This window comes from Verticillium nonalfalfae (assembly GCF_003724135.2).
Source record: "Verticillium nonalfalfae strain VnAa140/NRRL 66861 chromosome Unknown scaffold_158, whole genome shotgun sequence".
NCBI lineage: Eukaryota > Fungi > Ascomycota > Sordariomycetes > Glomerellales > Plectosphaerellaceae > Verticillium > Verticillium nonalfalfae.
The window spans coordinates 15,248-41,392 of NW_021167383.1; the positions used below are offsets into that span (position 1 = coordinate 15,248).

Consider the following 26,145-nt stretch of genomic DNA (forward strand, 5'->3'; position numbering starts at 1 on the left):
TCGTTCTGTCTGTTTCCTTCCCGTATCAGAATAAATTCTCTTCGCCAAAGTATGCCAGGGAGCAGTAATCCATGGGTGAAGGGCAAAAAGCCACACGCATCAGTTGCTCTCGACCTCTTGACGAATGTCGAACTATTCAGTAAGCATATCCCATTAGTCCCTATACTGCTCCTCGGGCTTATTCTTCGCCTGTATTGCATTCGTCTCCTCCCATCGGGTGGCAGGGAAGCACGCCAGGGATCGCCGGGAATTAGACTTCATAGTCGTTATCAATATCTCCGGCCTCCATATCAAAGGCGCTGTTGGAGGGACGGGTCAGCAACCCGACAAGCTGTAGAACTTGAAGATAAAGACACGGCAACTCACCTGGGATGTTTGATATCGACGTCATCGACCTCCTCCTTGGTCTTCACCTTCTTAGAGGGGGTTTCCATTTCCTCATCATCGTCCTTCACCTCATCGATAGAGACGGGAGCGGCCTTCTTGGCGGAGACCTTGCGCTTGCCCGAGGCGGGGGTTTTCTTGCCCGGAGTCGACTTGGCAGGCGTGGATTTGGCGGGAGTGCCGGCGCCGTTGCCTTCCTTCTTCTGAAGCTTGGCGATGTGTTGCCTGTGATGCGAAGGGGGTGGTCAGCAAGCATGCAACTCATGGGTAGTCTTTCTTTTTGGCAATGGCAGAAAACAGGCAGACGGAAAGGGAAAACGCCGAGGAAGTGAAGAGGTTTACTGAGCAGCTGAAGAACTATAGCTGTAGCCCTTGGCCTGGGTGCCGATGACGATCTCGCTCCATTGCGCTGGGGTCGGCTTGACCACTTTGAGAACTTCAATGAGAAGGTCTGCGTGAGCCTTGTCATCCCAGGCTGTGGCAGGTCCGTTGACTGCAGGCATGATGAGAGAAATTAATATTGGGTGATGAGCAGTGTAGAGGGCGTTGTGTGAAAGCGTGCGGGTAACAGATGCGACTGAGGGAAGAGATAGAAGATCGTTGAATAGCAGAGGTGTTGAAGTAGAAGATCGGAGGAAGATGAGGAAGATTGTGACTGGGTCGAAGAGGGCAAGACGGTAATGATTCAAAGCGAGGAATAGAAAAGAAAGAAAAAGGGTATCAAGACCAGAAGGCCCGAGAACCGAAGGCATGGGAACTTTCCCAGGCACACATCGAAACGCATATAGGGCAGGTGCGAAAATAGGAAGAGAATCGAAGATGTACAGGAAGTAGCAAACACTCAAAAAACTGGCTTCTGCCAGACGGAGATACGCACTTGAGAGCAGACTCGGTGAAGGTGTAACCTTGAGCAGCTAACACCTTCATGACATCCGAGAGTTGCGATGTGGACAGCTTGGAGGCTGTCACAAATGCCACGAGAATGTCCTCATGGACCTGTGGGGTCCATGCCATGCGAGTAGACATGTTCAGGATGTAATGAGAACAGCCAAGAATGGGTGTCAGCTCTGTTTGTTGACGTTGCAATCGTCAAGAGATGCAACTCAGAGTAGTATCTGATGGTGTGCGAAGAAGGTGAGAGATCTCGCTGGTGGTGGAGGCGTTGACCGTTGATGAGTAGGGACGGACTTATCCATGGACTATTGGTGGGGATGACAGAATATATTGAGACGAGATATACGGCTGCCTCTGCCTTGGAACTGCCTTTGACTGACCTCTGCCCTGCCTCTGCCTCTGCTCTTGCCGACTTAACAAGTAGCAGAGTGGGACTGACGCTGGCCAAAATTGTCCCAGCTCTTTGTCACTGCTCTCGATCCCGAGGAAGCGGGTAGGCAATACTTTGATGGCACTCGATGACAACTGAGACTCAAGAAACACATGCAAAGAAAATGCCCATCGAAGAGCACCGGAGTTCGGCAACCATCGCGTAACGCTAGACACAAAAGCCACGAACAAGACAAAATCATAACCTACCGGAGGGCCTCCCAGGTGATGGTAGCATCAATCTTCTTGAGCTCAAAGATCATATTTTCTTTGAATTCGGGAGTGAACTTGTCCTTGGAGGTATTCCAGAGGTAAGTCACGATGCGCAAGGCCAGCTCGGCGTTGTCCCAGTTGACCATATTGGTGCTGGTCTGCGTGTGGCAGCTGTGGATGCAAGGTTGGTTTGTTTGGCTTGGGGATTCTTGATGATCGACTGAAAAACCAGCTAGACCGAGACGCAGTAATGATTTGTTACTGGTAGGAGGGGAAGAATGGTGCAGGAAAAGAGTCAACGTGCAACAGTGAATGGTCTCGTGCTTATTGGAGGGAAGACGATAACAAAGTAGGCCGCAGCCCGCTGAACAGGCAACGACGAATCGTGACCATCTGTCCAATATGTACAGAAGGCACTCAATCGAGGCTAGACTTCCATGGGCCTCAGACGTGGTTGTCTCCAAGTACGAGAAGCCTCTGGGAAGTGACACCATCTAGGCTTGAGGGCTCGAAATGTGACAAGCGAAACTTGCAGCACTTACCGGAAATTGTTCCAGTTGATGGTTGAGTCATGTTTCTGAGCGGCAGCCATGATCTGATCCTTGGTCTCCTGAGAGAAGTGCTCCTTGAAGGTGTTCCAGAAGCCTACGAGCAGGGCGTCCCGGAGATCGGCATCTTCCCAGTTGACCATCTTGACAGTATTGTATGCGTGTGTGTGCTCGGTGGCGTGGGCTGTTATATGGGAGAGTACCGCGTGAAAAGTGGGGAGGGCTGTCGTGGTCTATGTGTTGAGGATAGTCGAGGTTTGGAAGCTTTTATGGAAGAGAGAGAGTGCAACAGGACTTGATAGGACTGATTGGAGACAGTTGCTACGCGGGGCCAGGCCGCTGAGGGATTGAAAGACCAGGAGACACGATCGGTGAAAGCGGCCTGACGAAGCGGGTCATGCTTTCCTCCATTAAATTGAATGTAGCCGTGAATGCCTTTCTCGCAAGAAAAAAACCTCATGAGCCAGTAAAAACTGAGGTTTGGAAGCAGATGTAACTGGTATGCTCACATAGTCAGTCGATTGTGTTCAACAAACAAAGAGAAAAGAAACTGGTCGCAGGGTGAGGAGAACTACTACATGATAGCCGCACGGGGAGTAATGTCATGAGTTTTGGCATGTAGTTATCATCCGAGTTCCCTCAACCGGAAGATTTCCATCAAAGTTAATGCTAGTTCACACTGCATAGACAGCAACTTCAAACTCCAAGATGCCCTTCCCATGACGTTTCGTGTCGGCCGTGTAAAATCATTAATCATAATCAGCCTGACTCGTGACGAAAAAGGTAATGAAATCCTTCGCGTTCATGTGTCATGAAGATCCGTCACATATCCTCATGATGTTAGGATCCATCATACGCAAACTCGAGCCCATCATCGCCGTCCAGGCTAACTTGATGGTCAGCGTCACCGCGAGGGAACCCTGATGTGAAGTCGTCGTGGACCGTCGTCAAAGCTAACACGGCTTCGTCATCGAGGATCTGCTGAGAGGGCAACGCCTCTTCGGCCATCTTGCGTTGGGCTGTGCGTGCGGCAGCCAGAGCCAGGGCGACTTCGGCCCTGGTAATTCCTTGAGTGTCTGCAGGCTCTGCGACCCGGATGCGTTTGGGAGAAGGCTCATCCGGCTGAGATTCTGCCTCTCGGTGACCAGGTCCGCTACCCACGGCATCAATGACATCCCCCCCAGGTGCGTCCTTTCCCGGGCTCGCGTTGTCCCTCTGAGGCTGCGCCTTCTTGTGTTGTTCCGATGGGCCAAGAGGGCGCGGGGACAGAGCCACAGGGTGTGGAACCAAGACCGTGTCGATGTCGTGGCCATTGGGGGGATCGATGATTGAATAATCGCTCGAGTCGTGAAAGCTGCTCGCCTCGGCAAAATTGTTCTCTGGAGGTTCCCCGATGGGTCCAGCAATGTCTTCAGGCGAGCGACCTATTGTTGCTGCCGATGGACCCGCTCGCGCGGAGGAAGACATGGACGCGTCGGTAGTCGCAAGCTGGCCAGCTCTAACCGGATTCTCTTTTCGTAAGGCAGAGGCAAAGGGATTCGAAGGTCGTGAGCGAGAATGAGCTGACCGAGCGGGAGGGTACCATTCAAAACTGTTCAAATTAGGGGTATGAGCAGTACTAGGGCCGGGGCCGGGGCCAGGGCCAGGGCCAGGCTCAGGCGCGAGAGGGGGTAAAGTCTTGTCTCCAGCGCTCCAGGCTGTTTTCGAGGAGGTGGAACTGACAGCGTCTGGCAGCTTGCCAGGGTTGGCATTCGGCACCAAACTGGTCTCTGTCACTGGTGATGTATCTCTGGACGCCGCTGGACCTGAGTGGCGGGTGTCTGGCTTCGGCGGAGGGTTCTTAGGATTTCCCGCTCGGCGTGCCTGTAGCGTGGCAAGGAGCCTGTCGTTATATTTTTCTTTTCTCTTTTCGAGTTCGAGATAGTCCTCGCGCGTATGGACTCTGACAGGAGGCCCGCCGCCTCCATAAATCACGGTTCTGTTTCCCGGCATAGCAAAGATGCGATCTAAGAATGGATTGCCAGTGATGCTTGGGATGTTGGCGGTGGCGTTGGCGGCGGCAGCAGCATCTATAGCGTTGAGACGTTCAATCTCCCTCTCATCTCGACGTTGCCGTTCAGCGCTCGTCTCCACCGTCCTCATGGGCGGGCTCCCCTGTTTGCGCGGCCTGCCACGGCCGGGACCGGGGCGGCGAGTGATGGGATTCCGGGTAGGGTCATGCGGCGGTTCTTCCTGCGCCCCGGGCTTTCCGAAGAGACCTATGCCCCGTGTCGTATGCTGAGCACGGCGCAGCCCTTGAAAGTGTTGACTAAAGGGAACGTATCAGCGGGTCGTCAGGAGACTGTTGGTGACGGAACGATCGGAATGCTGACAGGGTGGATCAAGATGACAAGGTATGGCATAAGAGAGGCGCGACGTGTGTGGCAGCATAGAAGTACGAGGCAGCGAAGCCGAGGAGTGACAAGAACAAGAAAACACATCTCTCACTCACCGGCATCCTTCATTGGTGAAGCCATAGCCCATGGATCTCATAGAGTTCCCGATCGATGTCCATTCCGGTCCGGTGATGATGCCAATGCATTTAACACTGAGTATGGTGAAGAAGAGATCACGGTCCGCGCGATCGGTCCAACTCTTGCTGAACATGACCAATGGCCATTCAGCCAGCCCCTGGGCTGGGATGATGAACCGTCACCGGCCGAGCTCGCTTTTGACCTTGGTCTCCTTCTTGGCTTGTGGCCCGGGGGTCCTGACGGTGCCGTCGAAGACCGCTGGGACAGGGGTGGTGGGGAAGCACGGCGGTTGATACGACGCTGGGAATGTCTGGTCGGAAGGAAGGTTCAAGCTGTTAGTGGTCCTAGCAGAAGTGACTGAGAGTCAAGGCCCAGGGAGAAAGTTTGATAGTGGTTAACAGGGCGGAGAAGGGCATGGCAGCCAAAGACATGGGTCATGAATGTTAAGGACAGTTCCAACTGAGGGGGTGAAGGCACGTGCGCTGATTGTTGATTGCGCTATTCCCAAGAAGACGACGCTTTGGGACGGGCGATGACGAAAGAGGGAACCGGCCCAGGGTTGATCCGGCCTGCACCTGGCGGTGTACCTCGTGCTGACTGTCAGGGAGTGTCAAGGAGGACACCAGCCCATCATGAGAAGCGCGGATGGAGCTCTTTTTGGGGGGCGCATTCTGCCTGTTACTGACTGAAATTCATGAGAACTTCATGAGCATCCTTGCACATGCTGCCACGCAATTCTCTGCCTTTGGCACCTAGATCACGTAGGATGGACGACTTTACCTACCTAGGTACGTAGGGAGGACGAAATGTCGAAACATACCCACCACACCTCGTACCGTCCATGTACCTCGCACTCTCAGCTGAGAAGGTCCCCACATCCGAATTATGGAGCCACGGCCCCGCTCACGTGATTTCGTGGAAACCTGGCGAAGCACCAGCAGCAAAGTGGCGCCCCAACGGTTCGCGAGAAACGCGTCTCCCGACCACATCATCTCAACCCACCAACTTGAGGTCATCGCTGTGGGTGCGCAACGCGGCCGTTCATCGTCCCGAAACCTCTATGAACCGCCTGCACGGGTACTCTTTGGTTGGTCCACGAGTTGAGCTCTTGAATTGGCGATTTTTGGCCGTCCATCGAGGCTCATAGCATCTTGCCATCATGGCCCCCCCCCCAAACCTGCTTGCGACGATGATTTGGACCCCTCCACCACCAGCTCAGGCGCGGATCAGCTTGCAGCGTGCAGCCGGGTGGTGCAACTGCGCCCAGGCATGATTCATCCTTTCCTGACCTCCCTGGCAATATCTGGTCGAGACCAAATCCCTGCGAGCGACGCTTTCGACGGCGCAACACCGTTCCAGTGTCGCTTCACGGTCGGTCGTCACAAACGTTCGAGATGTCCCCGAGGACCGTGTCACATCAAATGGCCATGGCACATCAATCGACAAACTCTTACTCGGCCACAATTGATGTCAGCCCGCCAGCTAGCGTCAATGGCCAGGTGTCGCGCAAACGGCCGTCGTTCGTCGATTGTTGCCAATGGCCCACGGATCGATGCCCCCCCCCCAGCCTCGTCCATTTTTTTTTGGGCATCTCAATTCCGCTCATTCCCCAATCACTTTCCTCTCCTCTTCTGTGAGTCACACTGCGACCTTTGGACTGCATCCGCCTCCCAAAACCCCATACACACGTGTGTCTTTCGTCGCATGATCATCCCTGTCCAAACCTTGTCGACGGCCGCCGTTCCTGGATCTCGCATCACCGCCCAGTGTCGGTCTGTGAAGCCCCCTCCCCTTCCGCTCCGATTGTCTCTGTCTGTCTCGTTTTCCAATCCTTCCCTTGACCCTCTTTTATTCGCCCCCAGGAAGCGCAATTGACGAGTCAGTCCGGAACTCCTTGCCCGCCGATGCAGACCCCAGCTGCCGCGGAGAGTGAGTGCATGTCGGCCGATGCGCGCTAAGCCCGAGGCATCGCATTGTCACGACACCTCAACTCTGATTCGAACGCCTCATTCGCTCCCACGAGGGCCACTGACCTTGCACACGCCCACTTCTCCCTGTCGGCGGAGCGTACCTGTACAAGCTTGGGTCTGGCTCGGGCTCACTCTCCTTTTTCTTCGCACAGCATCCAAGACGAACAGGGATAGGGATCGCCGGGGCAAACCACTTTACGCGACAACACGTCCGCGTCCTCGGCTCTTCACCCCACCATGTCGCTGCCTTGGCCGTCACACATGCACACCAAATTGACTTGGACCCCCCTCCCCTCCCAAACGTCACCGAAAGAGGCATCCATCACACCCCCCCTTTCCACGAATGAAGCCAGAAAGATGCGGGTAGCTCCAGGCAACAAGGGCTGTTTTGATGACTTGTCGCAACTTTTAGGCAGTTTGCCACGTACGGCTCTCGATCTATCCACCGCCGAGCGCTTCCCATTAAAGGCCTCTACTCCTTTTCGTCCCGCGCCTTCTGCACCTCCTCCTCTCCTCTTCCATCCTTTCCAGCCCCCAAGCACTGATCTGACGAGCGCCTTGCTGCACCTCTGATTGCTTTTGTGAGCATCTTGGTCTTTTAGGTGAAGCCCTCAAAACCAGCTTTCACATCTGGGACCACCCAGCACTCCGCCGAATGACCCTTGTCCATCCGGGCCTTTGTCCGCCTCGTCTTTCCTAGCAGGTCCGCCTCATCTCATGATCACGCCCCTCTCAGTTTCATCATCAGAGCGACTGGAGTGGTTGCACCGTTGCCTGGACCTGCCACGGCTGTCAGCCGATACTATATATGACCTCGACCACCCTTCACCAACCTTCACATCGACTCACTTTCTGCTGTCGTGCTCTGACGAAATCGCTTCACCGCCTCCATCGATCCTCCTTCACCGACAGCACCAAATACTCTCACAACAGTTGCAGCTATCATGTCCAACACCGACAACCAGATGACAAGGTTTCTCTTCGCCATTCTGAAGCAGAAGAACCTCAAAGATGTAAGTTGCTGAACAGACGGACAGCGCGTATAAATTCTCGGCCATAGCTGACTCTCTCTCTCTCGTATTCAGATCGACTGGAACCTTGTGGCCCACGATCCCGTTCTCTCCCAACCCATTACCAATGGGCATGCTGCTCGCATGCGATATTCTCGCTTCAGGTCATCCATGTTGGGTCTTGAGCCGCAAAAGAGGAACCGAGCGAACCAGAAGAACAAGGTGACCAAGTCGAAGAAGGACCAGAAAACGATCAAGCCAGAAGACCTCGTCAAGGCCGAGCCAGGCTTGCAAAACCATACGGCCTACCATGATGCTCGGTCGGGCTCGCCACTAGAGATCAAGGCTCACACAAGCCAACCCATGTACCATCAGAACCACTTTACCCCCACATCCATGGCTTCGCCGGCCGGCCCGGAGAGCCACTCGGCCCCACAAATGCGACTCCTCACGCCGTGCAGCGATGACATGCTGTCGGCGGCGCATCCTTTGCATTTCAGTCCACCAGCCAGTGTCCTCGGCGCCTTCGACATGCCGGCGTCACGGCACTGCGGACATGAGCACGAGCATTCGCTCGAGTCGGGTCAGGACCACGCTCTGTGGCCGGGGAGCCCGGCCTTCTCGGCTTTCGATGCCGCTTACAACCTTGATGAATATTCGATCGGCACAACGTGCGATCACCACATGGCTGCCGCCCAACAAGACGCGCAGCACGCCACGTCGGGACTCGGACTCGGCCTTTCCGGGCATGTGGGTGTCAAGTCGGAGCATTGGGATACGGCGTACCGGCGGTGAATTGAAAAAAAAAAATGTTGGTGCAGAGGGTGCATCACAGGAGTTGGGGCTACTATTTCACCTTTCGCCATGGGTTTCTTCTTTTTTGCTTTCAACTTTTTTTTTCTCCCTCTCTGATACCAGTCTCCCCCCTCTTGTCACGAGTACTATGCGACGGGGTTCATGATGATAAATTGGATGACGGAGTTTGGACGGCTGTAGGGCGGCTTTCCCAGCTCTATGCGATAGAAGGAGCTCTTCCCTGTTGATGGTTTATTCCCTCTCTCTGACTCTATTTGCGGCTAGTCGGATACAATGCCTTATTATAATTGATGACTATTTGACCTTTAACGGAGCATGCTGCATTCGCGTCGAGAAGGTTTTGGCAGAGTCAGCTCTCTGCGCACGAGCGCCATTGTTCTAGCTTGCCCGTGCAAAGACCAGGGCGCTGACAGTTCCTGTTCATTGCTGATGTTCATTTGACTTGTCCGACTGTGCGGAGCGCCTGACCATTCGATTGCGCATCCAACTTTAACCAGTCAGACTGCATGGCCTCCAAAAGAAGCGCGAAAGAAAAACAGCATGGAGAGGTCGGGAGAAGACTAACACAAGACGCCAGCGACGAACGAAGCCCTGTGCTAAGTCTTGGGGTGCATCGTCTGCCACATGTAAAGGACAGTCGATACGCTGAGGAGCATGCCGAAAAAGACGGCGGCACCAGCATTTGGATCATATCGATAGTGGGCGGGCTGTGCGTTCTTGCGATTGGGGTCGCCATCGCTCATTTTGACTTTGTGCTGGTTTGGCGGGGCACAACTAGAAAGGACAGGTCGGAATTGTACCATGATAGTAACCATGAAGGAAGAATGGCAAGGGAAAGTTCTTTTTTTTTTTTTTTTTTTTTTTTTTTTTTTTTTTTAGTTCTGCTGCGAAGGGAACGAAGAACAACACAAGGCTGAAGGGAGGCGTATTTGAGAGCCGGCAGCATGTAGTATCTGCGCAGGCGTTCGTCCCTGGGCCGGCTCGTGCCTCTAGGCCCGGGCCCTTCAATCGTGCGCCATGTTTCTCGTTGTCACATTTTTATGCTTCATCTTCTTCATGGTATGCTGAACATTCCTGGAAATCGAAATGGTCATATCCATTCGTGGTGAGCGCGAACACCAAAGTCGTCGTGAGGCCTGCCGATGCCGCCGTAACCGCGTATTCGGATTCGGATTCAGCCGAACAGATCTGATGTCCCACCGGGAGTTCCGGGCGGCTCAGGGGCCAAACATGGATCAGATCTCGGTCCCCGTCACGGCACACAAGGGCGCCCGAGCCCGTCACCGTCGTTCTAGCGCACAGCACTGCCCCGCCCCCCCAAGAAGCCCAGGCGTCAAATGCTGAGCAATAAATGCCGGCCGCCCGTCTCGTCTTTGAGGGCGACTTCATGACGCGCGTGTTCGGCTTCTCATGTCCTACCTTGCTTGTCACAACCACAACATGCGAATGACCGTTGGCCAGTCTACCATTCTGGGTTGCCCGACATCTTGTTTACTCCCACCTTCACATGGCACCGCGCAGAAGCCATACAAAGTCCCGCAAGGGATGCGAGGACTGTAAACGGAGGAAAGTCAAGGTGAGTCGTACCCGATACGTCAAAAGTTCTCAATTGAATGATCGAGCCTCGACCTGCACCAAGCTTACACGTCATGCCTCTCCCAAGTGTGACGAGAAACACCCAACATGTTTCAATTGCGCCCGTCACGGCATACCATGTGCCTACGCAGCGACGAAACAAGACACCCGGGTTGCCCCTCCGGCACCCAGTCGCCGGAGCCGGAGGGAGCGTCGTCCGTCGACCTCGGAGGCTCAACAACACGGAAGCGGCGATCCCGGCGATCCCGGCAGAACAGAGCAGCCAGCCACGACGCCCGCATCCATCGCCAGCAGCGGCAGCAGCGGTGACGTGCATCTCGCCCTGGGCGGCGGGACGGATTTTCTTCAGCTCGACTTCCGCCAGCGAGGCGGCATCGTCCCGCCCTTGAATGACATGAACCTCGGCGGCCGCGAGCTCGAGCTCATGCACCACTACTCTGTGAACACGGCCAACACCTTGGCCATCCGTGACGACGTCCGCCACATCTGGCGACACGTCATCCCCGAAGAGGGCTACCGCCATCCCTTCATCATGGACGGCATGCTCGCCATCAGCGCTCTCCACAAGTCTCTTCTCGTCCCCAGCATGCGGCAAGACTACCTCACCCTGGCCGCTCACTATCAGTCGTCGGGATTAAAGGGGTACACGTTGCAGCTGCCCAACGTCACGATCAAAAACTGGATACCCGTCTTTTGCTTTGCCGGTCTCACCGTCATCTACGTCTCGCTGCTGCCAGTCAGGTGCGAGAACCATGTCCTGCCGGAACCTCTGCTCTCGATGCTCGAGTTATTTGCCGTCACTCGCGGCATGCAATCTTTCCTCGAGCCATACCTCGACAACCTCGTGACGACGCGGTTCGCCCCTCTCTTCCACGGCACGCAGGCCAACTTCAGCAACGAGATGGCCGGCAGCAGAAGGCAAGTCTACGCGCACCACACACACGCACACAGCCTCCACAGCCCGGCCTTTCCATGCTTCTAGAATAACCGCTAATCAACCGACCGGCCAGCTCCTATACCGCCCTCGACCAGGCCTGCATCCCCGGAGACACGTTCGCAGCCCTGTCACGGCTCCGCGCCGTACTGGCCGAGCATGTCCCCGCCGACGCGCGCGAGGACTACCTCGAAGCCGTCGCCGCCCTCGAGCGAACGGCCGGGCTCATCGCCGACGCCGGCATGGACGTCGATCCCGGCATGGTCTTCATCTGGGCCTACGAGGTCAGCGGCCGCGTGCTGGCCGACGTGCGAGGACGCGCGCCGGCGGCGCTGCTCCTGCTGGCGCACTACTGCGTGTTTCTGCGCATCTTGGAGAGTCGCATCTGGTATTTTCGAGGCTGGGCCAAGCCGGTGCTGCAGAGCATAGACGGGTTGGTCGCTGGAGAGCCTGACTTCGAGGCACTGATGGAATGGCCTCGAGGCCAGATTTTGGGATCGTCGGAGTTTTAGACATGGCCGTTTCGGAGCTTGGGTTGTATAGACTTGGGTTGTATAGACTTGCCATGGTTCGAGCCATAGGGCTCGACTGTCGTTTGTCCTTTGGGGGCGTGTTTCTAGACATACTGGGATCGGAACATGGGTGTCTCGGGCGATAATTTGTGTGCATGTACCTCCGACCCGGCACGACCGCCATGATTCATGCCCAGCTTTGGCAGGCCACAAGGTCGCTACAACGCCCCAAAGCGAAGCATCGATTGTCCACGTTGGAATCTAGGCACCGTGATGGGGAAAGACGAGATTCAATGTCTGATAGAAAGCTAAATGTATGAAGATGGTCCCTGATTAGGCGTGTTCAACCTCTGGTGCTACTACAAGTAAAGTATCATAAGCTCACTAGCTAGACACCGCTGAGCTAGTGAACGTTCATTCGAGATGGGTAAAGGCCCCTCAGCAAGTACTTCCATCTATCAGCCATCATATCGTCAAAGCTCATTCACTTCTCAGCCTTGACCCCTTCGTCCTTGATGACACCATTCTTGAGATCGTCTTCGACCTCGATCTCGGTTTTGGTAACAGTGTATTGTCCCTTTGAACCAACCCGTCCGGTGGCCTTTCGAACTCCAGCACTGTCGAGAGTGACCGATGCCTTGCCGGTGGTCTTGCCCTTGGAGGAAGTAGCGGCAGCGCGGTGCTTGGCGAAAATCTGATTGTAGGTCCGAATGCCATGCTTGCGGCAAATCTGGCCGTAGCGAGTCTGACTCATGGTCAGAAAACGGATGGTGCCCCTCCAGGGAGCTTGGGAGCGGCAGTACCTTGCATGTGTCCGCGTTCTTGAGGGAGACCTTGGATGCTGTTGTCTCCCAGTCGATATCGGGCTTGCTATTGAGGCTCAGAAACATGGCCAAGAAAAGGTTCTTCTCCAGATCGTCAAATGCGGGTAGAGAAGCCTCGCATGAGTCATCGGAAGAACTGGAGAAGGCGGCGAGAGGAGCAGTCTTTGGAGGCATGATCGTGGTCTTCGGTCAGATGCACTTTGTTTTTGAGGAACAAATAATCTTCTTTTTCGATTGTTGTAGCGTCGAATGGGTTGAGAGAGAGGTGCCTTTCAGCCTGGTCAGTAACGTGGTGGTGGTGAAGAAAGGGCGGAAACCCAGAAGGCTGTTGTCCAACAGGCAGTGATGGAGAGGAAAGAAGTTCCTTCATGCCTCAACTTGTGAACAGATCTGTTAGGGAAGGTAAAAACCGGGCGAGAAAGCACGAGAACCACACTTGTTGAGAGAAAGTCTTTGAATGGCCTTGGCGACGTTGATTTGAGTGCCTCCGGATGCTACTTCGCTTCATTGAATGGTGGAAACGGGGCATCAAACCAGTCACGATGGAAATACCAGACAATCAAGACTCAAAATCGAAGAGATTGACTCAGGAATTACGTAGACTGCAGTCTTTTATTTCATCCGTGGATAGGCTTGCTACGAGAAGTTCAAGTCTGATCCCTGCACGTGTCCACCCTGTGAGCGTATTCATCAACGAATTCGGAGCTTGCTTATAACAAAGCACAAGGAACAAGCAATGACGGTCTGAATGAAGTAGATATTCCACTGGTATATGGGCCTTCCTGAACTCCATAGGCTTTCGCCGTCATCCCGAATGAAAAGCAAAGCCTAGTTGAGACCATAGACCGTATCAACTGCCCATGCCCACACCCAAGCATACTTTGTGGCCCAGAGAACAAGCAATCTCAAGGCTCAAAAGCACCATCTTCGTCACTGTTGAGAGTAGCAGAAGACTGCTCTTCGCGGTCCGATTCGAGGACAGGGTCCTCAGGCTCTGGAGTATCGACACGAGTGCTTTGCTATTGCAGGTTAATATGAGATACGCCCAAAGACTCTGCAAAAAAGCAGCATACCTTCTTCTTGGCTGGCGTCTTCCTAGGGGTTTTGGTGACTTTGGCGGACTTGTGTGGACGGGCAGCAGTGGAAGACTTGCCGGCGGGCTTGGCGGGGCTGGCACTGCCTGCTTCATGGGTACCCCAACTGTGCTTCTTGGACATCTGGCGGAAGCGCTCCTTGGCGCCCTTGCTATTGGCAAGACCGAGCGTCTCAGCTACCTTGTCCCAGTCGGCGTCAGGCCTGGTTTTCATGTTGTCGAACATGACTTTGATGAAGTTGGCTTCATTGGCGCTGAGGGGACAGGAGTCGCCTGCGGCAGCGGCAGCTTTGGGAGGCATCTTGACTGGCTTAATAGTCAAACGAAACCGTACTTTTAGAGACTCCGGGCGGTGCTATGTTCAAGCGAGGCAACTGTGGTGTAGAGTTCAGGAAGGTAGTCGAAGGCTGAAGACTGTGCCCCCGAGGTGGTCTTTCAGCAGCTGTAGAGAAAGTGTCCCTGAAGTGATAAGTCAACTCTATCGACTCGAGTTGGTTTGCAAGGGAAATGGGTAAGAGTAATTTTCGGAGGGGGATGTCTGCTGGAAAGGGATTATGACGAAGGTGTCGTAAACAACAAGTCAGCACATGCCTACCTACCTTACAAGATACATGATCATGGAATTACGGGCCCCTTTGAGTGATGCGTTTGACCAGTGAATCATAGAAAGAATCTAGGCAACGCTACAAGCCTCAAGGTAGTGCTACGAAAGGTAAGCCTTGTAACGGGGTTACCGTGGGGGCGAGCTGTTGGGAAAATTGTTATGATGCTTAGTCGTTACGTGGCGCTTGGTAGAGTCGTAGAAGAATAGAGAGAAACATTACAGCACCTCCTGGCACGGCCCTTCACCACCTTTCCCAGAGACAGTCTGTTTCATTCTGGAACCTTGGTCACGAGCACCGAGGGCTTCTATCCTCAGCCAGAGAAGCTGACGAGAAACGCCGTTTACGCTGTTCTTGAATTTCCATAGTGAGGTACCTTGGGCTGTTTCAAACGACTTGATCGGGAAAAAATTGGCGCCAATCATACACGTGCCATATGCTGCTATTTACATGCCAGAGAAAAGGAGGAAAGCGTTAAGAGAGAAGATCGCCCAAGTCACCATTTCGCTGCCTGTTGCCCCGATGACGCTCCGTAACCGACTTCGAGCCCCTTAATAGCCAAGTTTGAATCCACCCCAAGCGAGCTTTGTGAAAACTAGTTGAGGATCGTACTGGTCGCGCGCAGCCCTCAGCCTCTTCAAGTTCTCTTCGCCATATGTCTGGATAGGGTCCTGCCACTCGGCGGCGTCACCGATATACAGGAACTCCGTAGCCAGGCCTTTGTCCTTGTTTGCCTTGTGGAGACGTCCGAGAAGGTTCTTTGCCCAGGCCTCAAGTCTGAGGTCATCCTCAGGGCGATCCCAGGAAGTTGCGATTTGCCACCCTGTCCACTATGAGTATCGTTTCGTGGCGTTTGGAGAAGACTTGAGCTCTTACAGATGTAGGACTCTTCCGTGTTCAGGCCAAAGGCATTACCGACGCCATTGTTCTTTCCAACGGCGGCGGCAGACTTGGGAGCAGAGTTGAGCACAAGAGTCGGAAGAATACCCTCAACATCGGCAATGTCTTCAACGGCATTGCGCCACTGTTGGTATATCCAGAACAGCTGATCAGCATCCGGCTTGATCGTATGATGACCGAATTGAATGCTACACGATGTCAGAAAAACACTTGGCATCGAAGAAGTCACACTGGAGTGATTGCTCACCGGAACATCTGGTTCGGGCTTTCCAACTTGGAGTGCCAGTGGACGGGCTCCGTGACATTATGGATGCGTTTCACGGCCGGAATGGCGGTAAAGTTGGCAAAGCGGGATGGCGGCAACTCGGGAGTTTCCTGGAGACCAAAGATCTGAGGCGTGACCGACTTGGTGCTGGCGTTGTAGTTGAGGTTGATGACAGCACCGGCACCTACAGAATCGTCTTCAGAGAGCACCATGTCGCAAGTGGCCTTGATGAATGCTGGGACAGCAGACTCGTTGAATATCTGCATTGTGCTCGTGACCAGAGGCACATCGTACGTCTTCATGACGAACTTGGTTACGAGACCAAAGTTACCAGCGCCGCCCTTCAAGGACCAGAAGAGCTCAGGATTGATGTCCTGACTGGCCTGGATTGATGTTCCGTTCCCCAATATCACATCATAGCTGACAACGTTGTCCATGGTATATCCATATTTGTTGAGGAAATAGCTGACACCACCGATCAGAGTCAGGCCGGGTACGCCAATGGTCTTGAGTCGGCCACCGATGGCATAGCGCTTGAAAGGGGCAAGAGCTTCGTATACGTCAACCCATTTGTTGCCAGGGGCCACTTCGATGGTGAGGTCTTCGTCATTGACCTTGATGTCTTTCAGGTTGTTGAGTGCGAGAAGTACGCCGTCATTGATAGAGTTGGAGCCTGGGGCCTGGAAACATTCTCGTCAGCGCTGTGTACAAATCCTGCACCGAACATTTGCTCATACATTCATGTGTCCACCACCTCTGACGGCAAACTGAGCGCCGCACGTATTGAAGATGCCGATAGCATTGGCAGCGGATTCGGCCGTCGTGGGGAGATATACACAGGCTGGAGCCAGGTTGGAGCGTTTGTCCCACACATTGATGCACTGAGCGTTGTATTGGGTCGAGTTGGGGCGAAGCAGTGCTTCGGGGTCAGCGGTTTCAAGCTGGTTACAAGCGCATCTGACACCATCGTTGGCGACAATCCCCCGTGCCCTGATCCCAGAGCCGGTGGCTGCAGCACAAGCTGCTAATACCGCTGTCAGCACTCCTGAAGATAACATGTTAATACCTGACAAGTTGTAAAATGCGTCTAGTACGTGAGGAAAGCGAGCCGGTGTCTCAAGTCAATCGTTGTATCGCACAACGACAACCATATATATACGTGGCCTGGCTCATCAGTGGCAAGACACGACGGCTTCAGCCTGACTTGTTTCCCCGTTTGACGAGCCGCTATGCTGCGTCGCGATCCAGATCATCGCCATCGGTCTCGGTTTTGCTTTGACTCTTCATTTCCGATTTTATCGTGTTGTGTTACATAGCAAAAGCAGGTCCCTGCGAATCATTGTCGATCATATGGACTAGACGGTAGACCTTGTTCAGGGGTATGTATGCCTGGCCAGCACAGCATTCAACCACGTCTTTCATCATGGCGCGGTTCGAATGACGCAGCCAAAATGAGATGGCCACCATTCAGCTGCTGGTCTCAGTATTGCGATGCGGGCTGTACGGAACCAGTGGATGCGGTACGCAATCAAGTGGAAACTCGGGTGGGAAAGCCGGGTTGTAGCGATTCGTAAGGCTCATCAGAGTCGAAGGCGGAGGCTACAGCGCAATGCATCCTCGCTTTCGCTTTCGCCCTGGGCGGTTGTGGGGGCTGTCCGCAATGCCTGCTGACCGCCGAAGAATCAGAGCGTTGGTGATCTTCGCGATCGCTGAAACTACCGTGCCTTACATTAAAGATACATCCGATAAGGTTAAGGTGCGTTGCCATTCCGCAGGTACCTAGAAATAAATTAAGTACCTGCTTGGTGCCTTGCCATATCGGATGCGAAGAGGCCGCCATGGCAACCTAGCGCAGCACCATACTCAATGTCTTACTCGGGGTCTCGGAGAACCAGTCTGATTGCATGCAACGCGAGTAACGGTGGTGGATCACGGCGACCGGCATCTGAGGTCTTCTGGGTTGAGGTTGTAGTAGGGCGGAATAGCTGAAGGTGATTCACAGCAGACAATGTCGTTGGCGGTATGGATAGGTGACGGCGTTTTGCAGACGACGACAAGTTCTCATGAATTACAAGATCTTGACCATGTGGTATTTTGTATTCTAGTTTACTGTTTTGGTCGAGTAGCTCGGAGATACACCTCCCCTGCGCCCAACGAGGCCGCAGTGTAAATGTGAAAAAAGCGAGTAAAAGGGGCACGATGAAGAGATAACTCGCCTAGGAATTCTGAGACACTTGCTCTAGGCATTGCTGGCGACAATTCCCGTTAGCCTCCGAAGACTCCGTGCAGATTCGCGAGAACCACATGCGTATTCGCAGAAGTAGTCCGTCAGGTGCTTTGAGCAGCCCATGTACTTTTCGCATCGGAATAACAGCAGATGGACGAAAATTGGAAGCCAAAAAAATTTGTAGCTTCTCTTTGATTGAGCGTGTCATCCTTAGTGCAGGGGCCATGCTACTGTAGAATTGGTCAGTACGGGTTTCGAACTCAGGACGTGTGGAATAACCTACATCTTCTCTGTATCGTTTCAAATTGACCAAATGCCCGAAGGCAGAAAATAACGCATAAACAGGGCTCATAACCCCAATGGCTCCAAGCACAGGCCAATATGCTTAGTAAGCACACGTGATGGCTCACATTCCTTTCTTCCTTCTTACCTGCCTACCATGTACCTAGGCACCTACCGTAGGAGACCTACTTTCTGAAGAAGAGCAATCCGTTCTTCTTATTGAACCTGGTATTCCAGAAATGGTTTCAGATTATGGTATCAGCACGCGTTTCCGTCGCTGGCAAGATCCAGATGAGCCTGGCGCGTGGATCAAGAGACCAAAAGCCAGCTTAGCCACAGATCTATACCCAGGCCAATACAATCTCTGTCCGACGCGTGAGGCATCATGGGTCTTTGCAGCCCCAGCAAGTCATCTCTGTTCGCAGTTGCAACATCTCGTTGAAATCCTGCATCATTCTATCTTGTATTCCAGTGTAACGAGGTAGCCCTCAGTGACCCATCAGTTCATGATCCTAGGCAACCCTGGAGGCTCGACTGTTTGCGATCAGGATGGGCAGACCTCTCGCGGTCGCGAGCAGAGTGAGCCTGCACTCAAGCATATGAAAGCCGAATACGGTAGAATATCGCCCTAGCGGTCTTTTTCCTTATTTTCTCCTCGCCTTCGCATTGCGGTGGTGTTGTTGCTTTCAAGGGTCACCGCCCAGGGTCACCGCCGCTATGAGCATGGCGCAGTCGACGCTAGCTTTGCAGGTACGCATTGAACTCAGGCCACACGCTATGGGCGGTCGCAAGGGTCCTGAGCCACATGTGAAGGTGAACGTACAAGCTCCCGGCCTCGCGCGCTCGTTCTTTTGTTTTGCTATCAGATGACATGAAAGTTGAATAGGACAGTCGTTGTTCAGATGGAACGTATATCGCATTCCACACACCGTGCCGCTGTGCCTCCGAAGCGGTCGCCAGGAGGCACCGACCAGGGTTACTGGCGTCCTGTTCCCTTCAAGACCGCGAACAAACAGCAAGAGTCAACTTCATGTATTCGGATTTGAAGAGAGGTCATTCCCAGCGACGCGATCCTTGGGGCCGAATCGGCTTGTGATTCCAACCAGCATTACCTATTTTGGGCATCACATGCCGGATTGGAACGTCACTAGCCATGTTGCCCCAACCAGATCAATGATGAAACAGCTAAGGACCAAAACAGCTTCGTCTGTTTACTTGCAGTCTGATCTCGCCTGACTCTCCAGATGGCATACGAGGAGCACAAGGCACCCACCGTCCGGTGGCTGTAGATCGCCGTGCTGGGCGTCTGTGCAGAGCATGCGCTAGCTCGTCGCATCATGACCTGGCTATGCCGCTATCAGCTAAGGCTGACGGGAGGCACCGGTTGGTCACGATGTTTTGAGCCTGGTTTAATTTCGGTTCCTATCTTAGTCTGGGGAACTAGAGCATACACAGTATCCTTCTGGTCCATGGCATTCAGAAGATCGCAGGATCCTCAGGTCGGCTACCGGCCACCTGAATGGCGTCGGTGTTCCAGGTTCCAGGTGAGGTGGTCGAGCTCAGTCAGTTGCATTCTCACGGGCTCAACTGTCACAGACATCATGATTATGGCGGCCGGGAAGCTGCCTCGTAGACGCGACGTGAGTTGAAGGCAGACTAGGGATATAAATTGCTGTGCCTGCACGACGAAAGCCAGGAGAGAAAGCCTTTCCTCAGCATCACCTTCTCTCACAACTTGTCTCTCGTTCGACTCTTTCCTTCTCACCAAGTCTTTCGTTCTTCTTCCACTGAGCCGTGCTCGGGACTTTATCATTACCTTGATTTCACATTTGCTCCAATACAAACCACACCGACACAATGAAGTTCTTCGTCCCCCTCACAGCGCTTTTCTGCGCTGCCACTGTCACTGCTGCGCCGCTTGTTCCTACTCTGAACCGTAAGTATCAGATGATTCTTCAAACAAGAACTTCAAAGAAACTAATAGTCCACTTAGATGTCCAAGTCCGGTCCTCTGTCGTGTCTCCCAATGTTGAGAGTAAGTTAACAGGGTTGAGGTGCCGAGGATGCAGTCAGCTGATTTTTCTAGACTCCCGACGCACCTACGAGGACACGCCCGATGACGAAGATTGTGACTGTGACGGTGACGAGGAGAAGTAAGTGCCTTTTGTCTCACTTGATGTGACTCTAATTGACTCCGACTGCAGCCCCATTCCCGATTTCGTCGACGACTGCCTCGCTGGAGGTGATATCAGCGCTGGCCTGCACACAATTCTCGGTGACGCCAACTTTGCTGCCCATGTCATTGAATTGAGTGCCAATGCCGAGTTCCTCGTCAAGTTTCAGAAGCTTTGTGGCAGCGCCGATTTCATCAGCCAGATCGATCTTCTGTTCCACAATGATGCCTTCCTCGACAAGTGCACCGGCATTGTTGCTGGTGGCAATTTTGGCGCCCAGATTGGTGTTCTCCTCTCCAATGTGGAGTTTATGAAGCGCTTCTCGGCTGGCATCAGTGCTGATGCCTTCATCTCTCTCTTTGGTGCTCACTTTGGCGCCAGCTTCGACTTTGGCGCCAAGATCGGGGGCTTCTTCAAGAGCAGCAGCTTCGTCAACTTCTTCGTCAGCCTCTGCGGCCAGGGCGTTGTCGGCGGCAAATTCGGCATTCTCTTCGGCGACAGCCTGTTTATTTCCAAGCTACAGGCTCTTCTCAGTGTCAAGGCCGGATTTGGCGCCGCGCTCGGCGGTCTTCTCGCTGATGCCAACTTCATGGGCCACATTTGCGGCAAGCTCGGCTTCGGCGCTGACCTGACTGCCAAATTCATTGCCCTCTTCGGCGCCAAGGTGAACTTTGCCGCTCAGCTCGAGCTGCTTCTCGGCGCCAGCTTCAAGGGCAAGTTCGGCGCCCTTCTCGGCGCTGGCAGCTGCACCGACCTCCTGGCCGACTTCTTCGGCAAGCTGAGCTTCAACGAGATCTGCGGCGGTGGCTTCAAGGGCGGCGCCTTCTTCAAGGCTTGGGCTAAGCTCTTCCTCGAGGCCGACTTTGCCACCAAGTTCTGCGGTTTCCTCGGCGCCTTCCTCTCCGCCAAGATTGGCTTCGTCACTCTGATCGGCCAGATCTTCGCCGACAAGGTCTTCTGCGTCGCCGCCCTCGGCCTCTTTGGCATCAAGGCCGCGCTCTCTGCAGGCCTGTGTGCCATTCTCGGTGGTGCCGGCATCGTCTCGCTCGTCACTGGCTTCGTTGCGAGCACCCTGAGCGCTATTGTCGGCGGCGCCTTTGGTTTCCTTGGCAAGCTTTTCGGTGCTGTTAAGGGCGGATACAGCCACTGGTAAACAGCTGGTTTTGTTAGCACAGTGGCTTGCTGCTGCGCCTCTCTTGCAGGAGACTTCTTGGCCAAGAACCATGTTTGGCCGTCCTAACACATATGGATCAGGGGTCTACCCCTCCTCTCTCTTATTTTCTCATATTCGTATATGATAACCCTCATATAGTTATAGTCATAATTAGTAATTATCTTTGGAATGAAATTCGTTGCAGCTACAGACGCATCGATATGCTTGAACGGGTCTGTACCTCCCACAATTTTCGGAGCTCAAGCCAAAAGACGGCGGGAGGCCTTGGAGCAATTACTACATACAGCTCCCTCTGGACGATGCAGATAAGTTCCCCCACGCGAAGCACTATTCGGGGCTCTCTCTCGGAGGATCAGGAGAGCAAGGCTCTGTCCGGAAATTCTGGGGATCGCGAGAGTGCTCGGTGTACAAAGGTGAACGATAGATGTGACTTGGAGGTCCTTGTGTTGACAGGCGAAGATGGGTTACAGACTGTTCACACATTTGTGAGTTTGGTCTCAGTTTGGTGATAGAAGTGTCTTCTGTGCGTTCAGCTTTTGTCCCATCGTCTCGCAAGCGCACCTGCTTCAACTTCCAGGGCACTCATTCACTTTCTCAAGCTCTGAGTGGTGAGACTGACTTCCATCCTGCCAACTTGAAGCGCTCGTAGAAACTACAAGGCGTCGAGAAAATCAAGACATCACATGCACGCACATAGTTCCTATGGACCGCAAGTCCTGGTCCTTCCTTCCATTCGTCGGCCATATATTCCCAGCAGCTCCTTTGGGTTCTCAAGTCGTGCGCAACCTTTAAGACAACGTATTCTCTTTCTCCTACGCCTCAACTTGATCCACCCTGACAAACTTATCTTGCAGGAGCAAGCACTCATCATCAGCTTAAGAAACCCAAACAACCAGATATCATATCACTACCAACTCGACCGACCATCATCATGTCTGAAAGCACTGCTCCTGCTGGCAACGCCACCGACACCTCGCAAGAGGCTCTCAAGCTTGTCATCTGCTGCTGGAAGAATTTCGGCGCTGACAACAAGGTGAGTGCCCCTGGCATCGACGGAAAGCTTCGCAGGAAACCGCTGACTTGGCAAGATCAACTTCCAAGCCGTCGCCAATGAGCTTGAGATCACCAGCAAGGCAGCCGCGTACGTATCTCCCCTCACCTCGTCCAAAATACACCCTATACTAATCGATCGCCACTTTAAGTCACAAGCGCTTCGAGCGGCTTCTGAAGACTTTCGACCTGAAGCCCTCGGACCTCACCACCAAAGGCACCAACACCGCCACGGCCCTCCCCGCTGCCTCGCAGGATCCGAGCACTGCTGCTGCTCCTACCCCCGCCAAGCGCAAGCGCGCCACCAAGGCTGCTGGGAGTGCCGCGGAGGGCAAGACCAAGCGCTCCAAGTCCGTCGCCGTCCCGGTGAAGGAGAACGACGAGGACCCGTTTGTCCAGCAAAATGCTGGTATGTCGCCCTGATTTCAAGACAGTACCTGCAGCTGCAACTTCAATTTTCTGACCATTATATCTCATGCAGGAAAGGATGAGCCTGAGGAGGAAATCGAGGAGTGAGCTGATTCTACCAGAGGTCACAAATAGGGCATACGACGTTGTGAGCGACCAACAAAGAAAACCTAGGCATGGGAATCAGCTGCCGGCATTTGCTCATACATGGGAATCGATGATTGCACGTCATTAGGCTGAGGACATCCAGGAGATAAATGGGAAAGAGAGCAGAGTTATAGACTCTGAAATAGCCTGTCAACCATGATGAAGAGCGCCCCGTGTTGTGCAGCTGCTGCGTCCAAGTCAACGGCCGATTGTGACCCTGTCACTCATTCTCTCGGGCACTGGATCCCCCCTGTATCTGCCCCTGAATCAGCCGCCCCACAGGTATTCGGCCAGGGAGCCCGTTGCCATCACAGCACCGAGGAGAGCTGAACCGCGCGCTGCGTTGGTGATGGTCGCTAGGGTACACTGGGGATGCTGCAGAAACCATTTCATTCATTCACTCGTCGTAATGGCTCTGTTTGCTTCCCAATACTACTGTTTTGATTTGTCCACCAGTTTGCGACAACAGCATGTGGTCTTCGTTCAACAACACAAAGCCGCCGATGACAAGCCTGCCGTGTACTCCATAAAAATGCCATTAAAGTAACCTTACGGCAAGAGGCCGGCCTCGGCTAGTGTGTAGAAGACATTGCTCGACTCACGATGGCTTCAAATCGGACAGACGGCATTGGAAGGAGGTGGAATTGTGTATGGGTCTTGCTTTAACCGAATATGGTTAGCGTGAATAAATCGGGGATAGGGAGTACAAGGGGCCTCGTTTAGCCGAGCTCCGAGATAAATTTTTGGGGATGGGACATCGGGACGCGAAGGGGGAGCTTCTGCAGAGCTTCCATCAGCAAACCTCCTCCTTCTACTGCATCCCCCCCCATATTCCTCCCAAGCAACCGTCGTCATTTCTCTCTCCTCTGCGACTGTGTACTTTACGGTCGTTTCTTTGTTGTGATACCACATATACCCCTTTTCTAATTCATCACAATGCAGCGCGCGCTGACCTCCCGCACGAGGACTTCGGTCCTGAACTCGGCGACGAGCCAGTTCCGCCAGGGCGCTGCTCTCGGCCAGGTCCGCTACGCTCACAAGGTATGCTCAATGCTAGGGACGACATCTTGAAATACTGTAATCATCGCTCATCACTCCGTGAACAGGAACTCAAGTTCGGTGTTGAGGCTCGCGCTGCCCTGCTCACCGGTGTCGAGACCCTCGCGAAGGCCGTTTCGACAACACTTGGCCCCAAGGGCCGCAACGTTCTCATCGAGTCTAGCTTCGGTGCCCCCAAGATCACAAAGGGTCAGCATCCCTAGTCTATTCGTTCGTCTCTTTGCAACCTCAGTGCTGATTGAAAACAGATGGTGTCACCGTTGCAAGGGCCATCACCCTGAAGGACAAGTTCGAGAACCTTGGTGCTCGTCTGGTCCAGGACGTCGCCTCCAAGACCAACGAGGTCGCTGGTGACGGTACTACCTCGGCCACCGTTCTCGCCCGTGCCATCTTCTCCGAGACTGTCAAGAACGTCGCCGCTGGCTGCAACCCCATGGATCTCCGCCGTGGTATCCAGGCCGCCGTCGATGCCGTCGTCGACTACCTCCAGAAGAACACTCGTGACATCACCACCAGCGAGGAGATTGCTCAGGTCGCCACCATCAGCGCCAACGGCGACCACCACATCGGAAAGCTCATCGCCAACGCCATGGAGAAGGTCGGCAAGGAGGGTGTCATCACCGTCAAGGAGGGCAAGACCATGGCCGATGAGCTCGAGGTCACCGAGGGTATGCGCTTCGACCGCGGCTTCGTCTCCCCCTACTTCATCACCGACACCAAGGCCCAGAAGGTCGAGTTCGAGAAGCCCCTGATCCTGCTGTCCGAGAAGAAGATCTCCGCCGTCCAGGACATCATCCCCGCCCTCGAGGCCTCCACCCAGGCCCGCCGTCCCCTGGTCATCATCGCCGAGGACATTGAGGGTGAGGCTCTCGCCGTCTGCATCCTCAACAAGCTCCGTGGCCAGCTCCAGGTCGCCGCCGTCAAGGCCCCCGGATTCGGTGACAACCGCAAGTCCATCCTCGGCGATCTTGCTGTCCTCACGAACGGTACCGTCTTCTCCGATGAGCTCGATGTCAAGCTCGAGAAGGCCACCCCCGACATGTTCGGCTCCACCGGCTCCATCACCATCACCAAGGAGGACACCATCTTCCTGAACGGCGAGGGCAACAAGGATGCTCTCGCTCAGCGCTGCGAGCAGATCCGTGGTGTCATCAACGACCCCACCACCTCCGAGTACGAGAAGGAGAAGCTCCAGGAGCGTCTCGCCAAGCTTTCCGGTGGTGTCGCCGTCATCAAGGTCGGCGGCTCCTCCGAGGTTGAGGTCGGCGAGAAGAAGGACCGCTTCGTTGACGCCCTGAACGCCACCCGCGCTGCTGTTGAGGAGGGTATCCTGCCTGGCGGTGGCACTGCTCTGATCAAGGCTTCCACCAACGCCCTTAAGGACCTGAAGCCCGGCAACTTTGACCAGCAGCTTGGTGTGAGCATCATCAAGAACGCCATCACCCGCCCCGCTCGCAACATCGTTGAGAACGCCGGCCTCGAGGGCTCTGTCGTTGTCGGCAAGCTCACTGACGAGTTCGCTGGCGACTTCAACAAGGGCTTTGACTCGGCCAAGGGCGAGTACGTTGACATGATCGCTGCCGGTATCCTCGACCCCCTCAAGGTTGTCCGCACCGGTCTTCGTGACGCCAGTGGTGTTGCCTCTCTGCTGGGCACCACCGAGGTCGCCATTGTCGAGGCCCCCGAGGAGAAGGGCCCCGGCGGTCCTCCTGGCGGCATGGGCGGTATGGGCGGCATGGGCGGCATGGGTGGCATGATGTAAGAAGTGATTGACCAAAATTTTCTGTATCAAAAGGACGGGGGAAGGAGCATGGCTTTGGTGTTCTGTAACGGATGGGATCGCGGCCTTGTACTACAACTCCTCTCTACCTCTCGTCTTCTAGACCATGTTCCATTAGGACGAGCAGAGCAGATGCTGGCGAGGCAGCTGCACAGCTTGAGCTCATCTCTGTACTATAGCGCCGATCAGCCGTGTAAATTAGGATGAACAAAACAAGTTAACATCATGTGCGCCACTCGTGATCTTGCTGCCTGGGTTTGCGTAAGCTCCATCGCCCAGTGCGTCCAGACTTTGTCCAGATCCCTGGTGATGGAATGGAGGGGTCAGGGACCAGTCTCAAG

At 54.2% G+C, this 26,145-nt stretch overlaps 11 protein-coding genes across 11 annotated transcripts; 5 read left to right on the forward strand and 6 right to left on the reverse strand.

The window, feature by feature from the left end:
• Positions 1-250: 250 nt before the first annotated feature.
• D7B24_002371 (uncharacterized protein) lies at positions 251-887 on the reverse strand (the record flags this gene model as incomplete). The annotated part of the gene is made up of 3 exons (XM_028636580.1): positions 251-299; positions 367-609; positions 727-887. The coding sequence occupies 3 exons, from the start codon at positions 885-887 to the stop codon at positions 251-253; spliced, it is 453 nt and encodes a 150-aa protein (XP_028491231.1).
• A 1,026-nt stretch (positions 888-1,913) lies between these two features.
• D7B24_002372 (uncharacterized protein) lies at positions 1,914-2,611 on the reverse strand (the record flags this gene model as incomplete). The annotated part of the gene is made up of 2 exons (XM_028636581.1): positions 1,914-2,091; positions 2,463-2,611. The coding sequence occupies 2 exons, from the start codon at positions 2,609-2,611 to the stop codon at positions 1,914-1,916; spliced, it is 327 nt and encodes a 108-aa protein (XP_028491232.1).
• Positions 2,612-3,308: 697 nt separating this feature from the next.
• D7B24_002373 (uncharacterized protein) lies at positions 3,309-5,114 on the reverse strand (the record flags this gene model as incomplete). Its single annotated transcript, XM_028636582.1, has 2 exons — positions 3,309-4,776; positions 4,960-5,114. 2 exons carry the CDS (start codon positions 5,112-5,114, stop codon positions 3,309-3,311), a joined length of 1,623 nt encoding a protein of 540 aa, XP_028491233.1.
• Positions 5,115-7,895: 2,781 nt separating this feature from the next.
• Positions 7,896-8,756, forward strand: D7B24_002374 (uncharacterized protein; the record flags this gene model as incomplete). The annotated part of the gene is made up of 2 exons (XM_028636583.1): positions 7,896-7,964; positions 8,037-8,756. 2 exons carry the CDS (start codon positions 7,896-7,898, stop codon positions 8,754-8,756), a joined length of 789 nt encoding a protein of 262 aa, XP_028491234.1.
• A 1,528-nt stretch (positions 8,757-10,284) lies between these two features.
• On the forward strand, positions 10,285-11,819 carry D7B24_002375 (uncharacterized protein; the record flags this gene model as incomplete). Its single annotated transcript, XM_028636584.1, has 3 exons — positions 10,285-10,353; positions 10,417-11,228; positions 11,384-11,819. 3 exons carry the CDS (start codon positions 10,285-10,287, stop codon positions 11,817-11,819), a joined length of 1,317 nt encoding a protein of 438 aa, XP_028491235.1.
• Positions 11,820-12,303: 484 nt separating this feature from the next.
• On the reverse strand, positions 12,304-12,817 carry D7B24_002376 (uncharacterized protein; the record flags this gene model as incomplete). The annotated part of the gene is made up of 2 exons (XM_028636585.1): positions 12,304-12,564; positions 12,623-12,817. The coding sequence occupies 2 exons, from the start codon at positions 12,815-12,817 to the stop codon at positions 12,304-12,306; spliced, it is 456 nt and encodes a 151-aa protein (XP_028491236.1).
• A 731-nt stretch (positions 12,818-13,548) lies between these two features.
• On the reverse strand, positions 13,549-14,037 carry D7B24_002377 (uncharacterized protein; the record flags this gene model as incomplete). Its single annotated transcript, XM_028636586.1, has 2 exons — positions 13,549-13,662; positions 13,717-14,037. The coding sequence occupies 2 exons, from the start codon at positions 14,035-14,037 to the stop codon at positions 13,549-13,551; spliced, it is 435 nt and encodes a 144-aa protein (XP_028491237.1).
• Positions 14,038-14,889: 852 nt separating this feature from the next.
• D7B24_002378 (uncharacterized protein) lies at positions 14,890-16,561 on the reverse strand (the record flags this gene model as incomplete). The annotated part of the gene is made up of 4 exons (XM_028636587.1): positions 14,890-15,161; positions 15,215-15,426; positions 15,486-16,183; positions 16,241-16,561. 4 exons carry the CDS (start codon positions 16,559-16,561, stop codon positions 14,890-14,892), a joined length of 1,503 nt encoding a protein of 500 aa, XP_028491238.1.
• A 3,308-nt stretch (positions 16,562-19,869) lies between these two features.
• D7B24_002379 (uncharacterized protein) lies at positions 19,870-21,339 on the forward strand (the record flags this gene model as incomplete). The annotated part of the gene is made up of 4 exons (XM_028636588.1): positions 19,870-19,948; positions 20,006-20,047; positions 20,099-20,165; positions 20,217-21,339. The coding sequence occupies 4 exons, from the start codon at positions 19,870-19,872 to the stop codon at positions 21,337-21,339; spliced, it is 1,311 nt and encodes a 436-aa protein (XP_028491239.1).
• Positions 21,340-22,291: 952 nt separating this feature from the next.
• D7B24_002380 (uncharacterized protein) lies at positions 22,292-22,926 on the forward strand (the record flags this gene model as incomplete). The annotated part of the gene is made up of 4 exons (XM_028636589.1): positions 22,292-22,393; positions 22,449-22,501; positions 22,563-22,819; positions 22,892-22,926. The coding sequence occupies 4 exons, from the start codon at positions 22,292-22,294 to the stop codon at positions 22,924-22,926; spliced, it is 447 nt and encodes a 148-aa protein (XP_028491240.1).
• A 975-nt stretch (positions 22,927-23,901) lies between these two features.
• On the forward strand, positions 23,902-25,786 carry HSP60 (chaperonin; the record flags this gene model as incomplete). Its single annotated transcript, XM_028636590.1, has 3 exons — positions 23,902-24,006; positions 24,072-24,213; positions 24,273-25,786. 3 exons carry the CDS (start codon positions 23,902-23,904, stop codon positions 25,784-25,786), a joined length of 1,761 nt encoding a protein of 586 aa, XP_028491241.1.
• Positions 25,787-26,145: the final 359 nt, after the last annotated feature.